The sequence below is a fragment of the Schistosoma mansoni genome, chromosome 6 (genome assembly GCF_000237925.1).
Source record: "Schistosoma mansoni strain Puerto Rico chromosome 6, complete genome".
In the NCBI taxonomy this organism is placed as follows: domain Eukaryota; kingdom Metazoa; phylum Platyhelminthes; class Trematoda; order Strigeidida; family Schistosomatidae; genus Schistosoma; species Schistosoma mansoni.
In genome coordinates this window covers 6,708,967-6,713,927 of record NC_031500.1, presented here as the reverse complement: position 1 = coordinate 6,713,927, position 4,961 = coordinate 6,708,967, and the positions used below count along the sequence as shown (strand labels likewise).

The 4,961-nt window shown below is 35.6% G+C and overlaps 1 protein-coding gene across 1 annotated transcript; it reads right to left on the bottom strand.

Moving 5' to 3' along the window:
* Window positions 1-1,462: 1,462 nt before the first annotated feature.
* Window positions 1,463-1,606, bottom strand: Smp_168740 (hypothetical protein; the record flags this gene model as incomplete). Its single annotated transcript, XM_018798103.1, has 1 exon — window positions 1,463-1,606. One exon carries the CDS (start codon window positions 1,604-1,606, stop codon window positions 1,463-1,465), a length of 144 nt encoding a protein of 47 aa, XP_018653078.1.
* Between the last annotated feature and the right edge of the window lie 3,355 nt (window positions 1,607-4,961).

Sequence of the window (4,961 nt, the reverse complement as noted above, 5' to 3'; positions counted from 1 at the left end):
TTCGTTATAAGAAATACATGGGTCTAGAAGTCCAATAACTCGGTACAATCAGTGAATATAGGGTGCACCAGCAGTTTTGTGGTTCTGAAAAGTTGCCCAAACGTCTAATGTTCGGAAGAGACTAGACTACAAAAGCCTATAATTGTTAAATTCATCTCATGATTGGTTTGTCCGTATGCAATCCTAACTGATCATTGAGTGGACTTTTCACAGACTTAGATGATATCTGACCAATGTTCCTGTACTTGATCTTAACACAAAACTAACAAACCAACGCTCAGTCGATTAGACCGAACCATGTTCTGATTTGGTTATAAAGATGCTACGGTTATTCCGAGTTTGACAACTTTGGCCGTAACAACTTTTTAATTAAAGGGTATCAACCCAGTCAAATAAGATGCCAGAAATGAGGGAGTTCGAATATAGATTTGAAAAGCTATAGACATATCGATAAGCGTTTAGTCTGATCTGACTAGTAGTTGCAAGGGCTGCGTAGCGCAGCCTACCCACTAGTGATTTTGTGCGGATGCGTGACCGAGCGACTACAGCTAGAGTGTGCCCAGTAAAAATAATGAGATTAGCATCAATGTCGAAGATCTACAGAACTATTTATTTTGGGGATTTATTTACCGCTACACGTACAAAATCTTTTTAAGTCACTCGTACTGAGTTTTATAAAAACATAAACTCTGTGCTGTATTTGAGGGGCCCTAATTCAAGAAAGGTAATAAATTATATCAAAAGTATAGAATACCTCAAACGGTACAGCCTGTGCAATACAGTCAGAAGGTTCTCCAGCACAAAATGGAGTGCTAAGCAGCCAAAGGAATGGTTGAAAAATAAGTGTTCGATACTTTAGAGTCAATAAGAATATTCCCACCAAGTTGGGATCGAATATCTACTCCCAAGAACTCCAGTAATTATTTCCAGAAGACAATCCAAGGTCAACAACCATCGGTCGAACCACGGTGTAACCTTGAGTTTTGTCGAGCACGACTTTATTATCAATGGACCAGCAACTTGAAATAAAAAATGAACTAATAAGAAAGGATAATAATCAAAGTCAAACTATAAAATTTTCAAGCGAGGAAGGCTGAGGAACATAAAACATGGATACAAGGGTCCTGTGTAAAAGCTTAAATACGAAACAGGGCTAAAGCAGAAAGGAATAACAGTTTATTGCAATAACACATTTTCGAGCGATTTCCAGTATATCACTTCTAATACAAATTTGACTGATCTATCACAAGAAGAATATTTCCTGTCTCTTCCTTTAAAGACTGCAGTGAGGATCCCTCTCTTCTACTCCTTTTTATATGGCATTTTATGCTCAATGGCCAGTCTAGACCTACGTAACATTCAGTGTTATGAATATTTTCTCAATAGGTTCAAAGGAGTAAATCGTCAAGACAGTACGCTTTCGGTATGTTCTGTTCAAACCGATTTTCTGCTCTCTTCCATCTTAGTTTAAGTAAAAGGTAGTTCTCTGCCCTATTGTAGTGTACAATAACTTCGCTCGCCATCGTATTACTTTTGTAACCAATAATCCATATCTTTTCGGACCTTCCATCCATCCTCCTCGTAGATGGTGCCTTAATACAGTCATATTTCATCCTCATAGACGAAGACCAGTGAACTGGGAGTCCCTAAGAAGTCATATATAAACTTGAGTGACCGTTGAGGGTTTCGAACGGCTTTCTTCAATGTCACAAACTTGGGCTCTTTAAGTTCAGCAAAACAAGTTAGTCCAATAACTGCATGGTCCATTTTATGCACTCAGTATGAACAACTACCTGTTGCAAGCGTTGCTGTTAGAGACATTTGATATTTTTGTGAGAATCACCTTTAAAGCCGTTAGTTTCTTTGAAACCAACTCCTGATTTCAAGGAACGGCTTTAAATCTTTGGTTGGGTTTAATGGATATTGTCTAGACACTCGGCTTCAGTAGTTCCATATATCAGTAAGGAAATAGGAAAGAGATGATGAAATGATAACCCGTGATTTCAGGAGAAAGGAAGATTAGACATTCAATATCATCTTACATTATACTATTATCGGTTGTCCTAGCTAGTGGGTAATTATTGGTCGATTTTTCACAAAGTTGTCTACCAAACACTTGTAACCGTCTGTTTGACGAGATTGTTGTTATGTTGTCTAAGGGAGTGTATTACTATTCAGAGGAACAAAATCAAAGGGTACTACCACTAGAATTATCTGACTTCGTGTTATAAAATACATAATTCACTGGTTCACTAGCATTTCTTAGGCCTAATTGGATATTCCCAACTAAAACTTAGGATGCAATCGAATAAGACTAAAAATGTGAGCTGTTCACGGATTGCTTTTTCAAGTGAATACAGTAGACAACAAAAACTGAATCAACCTCGGCAAAATCCGACAAATTATGGAAATAATATAGAATATGCTCAATCATCCTTGTACATAGAAACAACACTGAAGATTTAGTTGTTAAAGGGTAAAGATGCATTTAATTATGCACGTAACAGGGCTACTATAGGATCATTTGGAATCAAGTCTTAGCCAAAAATATGATACAGAAAGCCTTACAGCACCCACCGAATGAAATTTGTGAAAAGCAGGATCGTAAGTAATTTGTCATAACCACAAAAAGGAAATAATAAAATAGATAAAATAGTGATGTACATTCACCAAAATTAAAATATTCTCACGTAAATAGTTAGCAGTCGTAAGCAACCTTTTAGTTAAACCGTTAAATCAACAGTAAGATAAATTATAATGCATGACTACAAACTACAGGGAATAAATCTGAAATCTCCATCACAGCCAATATCATAACCAAAACAGGTACTGTCAACCTATTTGTTCTGAAAAGCGTTTTAGTTATCTCAGTATCAGTTCTGTATAGCTATAAGTTATTGTTTGTTCAACCCTGCCAGATGGAAAATACGATAATGTTTCTGTATTCAACAAGTGATTCTGTAATTAGGATGGTGATTACTTTTAAGCTCAAAGTGAAAAACTTGTCTGGTAAGAGAAAGACGTTTTTAAATTAATTTATTCTAGATAAAAAAAAATAAAAATGGTGCTTTGTACTAAACATACATAATCAGTCTACACTAAATCCAGATCGGTGTTCGTATCTCATGATCGAAATCTTTGAAAAGTATGGAGAGTTAAAAAAAAAAATCAGATTACTAATTTCAGGTTATACTCAACAGCGATACAATCTTTAAGTTTATTGTTTTCTGTATTCCTAGTTATCCATAATGTGAATTCTAAATTGTATGACAGTTATGTTGCACCATGAATAAAAAAATACGATCCTGATAATGTTGTTTTGCTTGCCGAAAAGGTTTTAAATGTTTGGCTTGAATAAAGGTCTAGTATTGTCGTAAACATGAAACTTAGAAAGAAACAACACACTGATGCTTCTTTGTCTCTTCTTACTTTGTTGCTGATATATATTAAAGATATTGACTGTGTAAAAGATATTTTACCCTGTACAAAATACAAACCAAAATTTCTCATGAAACAAATGTGTTTACATCAAAATATGTAACATTTGGTACTTTGAGAAAAGTTATAAGTTTTATACTGTTATGATAATTTGAAGTATTTGAATTATAGTACAAACTAGGAATCCCAGAAATAATGCAATTTAACCAAGGAGTACTAGATGAACACGAACGAACGTATTATATTTGGAAATTGAAATCAGACAGTGATCAAGTACAAAGGAATCATTAGATAGATAGTGGCTAGCAGTGGAATTCAGGATGTGCGTTTCGTGAAGTGAATTTAAACTTCACCCCATTGCACAAAAAAGTGGCTATCAGGATTCAGTAGCTAAGTGGATAACGTGATGGCGTTTGAAGTGAAAGGTATTGGGTTCGAGTCACAGAGTGAGCATCAACTCTGAGATGCAGGTACATCCAGTTGACGAGTCTTAAATAGAACGAAACGCGCGTCTTGGATTCCACCGCTAGCCACTATCAATCTTTGCTTACCATGCTTGTGAATTTAGGCTATATCGAGGCAATACGCACAGTATGCACATATGCCAATTAGAGACTGACCAGTTGCAGTCCTAAACATCAATGGGAAGATTCACACAAGTAATACTAAGTGAATTAAAAGGTGATGTGAACCGCGGAACAAGAAGGCTTAACAAATTACGGAAGCTATTATTGGGGACGTTAATTCATTTAATTCAAAGCTTGTAAAACTGTAACATTTACTTTTGCCCCTAGCCTATTCTACAGATCATGAGCTTTCGTTTGATGTATAATTCACTGCCATAGCATTTTCTGTTCTAAAGCTATTGCAATTTAGACGTAACCTTTTGTACTATATTTTCTACTCTAATCCTCCAGTTTTGGACATAATTGTATTTTCCTAATTGTTGACGTTGTGGTCAGGTTATTCATCTATTTATTCATGTAACTTTTCACCCTAATCTGAATTGGGAATTGGGAATTCGAGTGCTAGATCGGGGTTGGAATAAAGTGGTTGGTGTTCCAGCTGTCTTTGTCTTCTCTCTCTCTCGCGTGCTTGCCAGCCAATCAGGGATAGAATAGTTTTCGTCTCTCTACCCCCACTTCGAACTCACGCATACTAGCCTCAAGGTTAAGCCGGTCAGCCTATCGGGTCAAGGTCTTAATCTACATTAAACAAGTCATACTCGGCACTAAAGTGGGTAGAAAGATTCAAGGACGTAACAAAAGGAATCATTAGTTCATACAAACACCACAACTGTCTGGATTAAATTTATTTTGAAATACTAACTTCCATGTAATATTTTATTTAACCTAAAGTTTATAACATCATAGTATTTGATATTGTATTCATGTCAATAGTTAGCATTTGGTTAGATTTACATAGGCGAAATATGTTGATTCTGTGTTGTTAATTCAGTAAATATTTCTGTGATGAAAATATCAACTTAATTTTCTTAAAGTACATATCTGAACAAACTATTA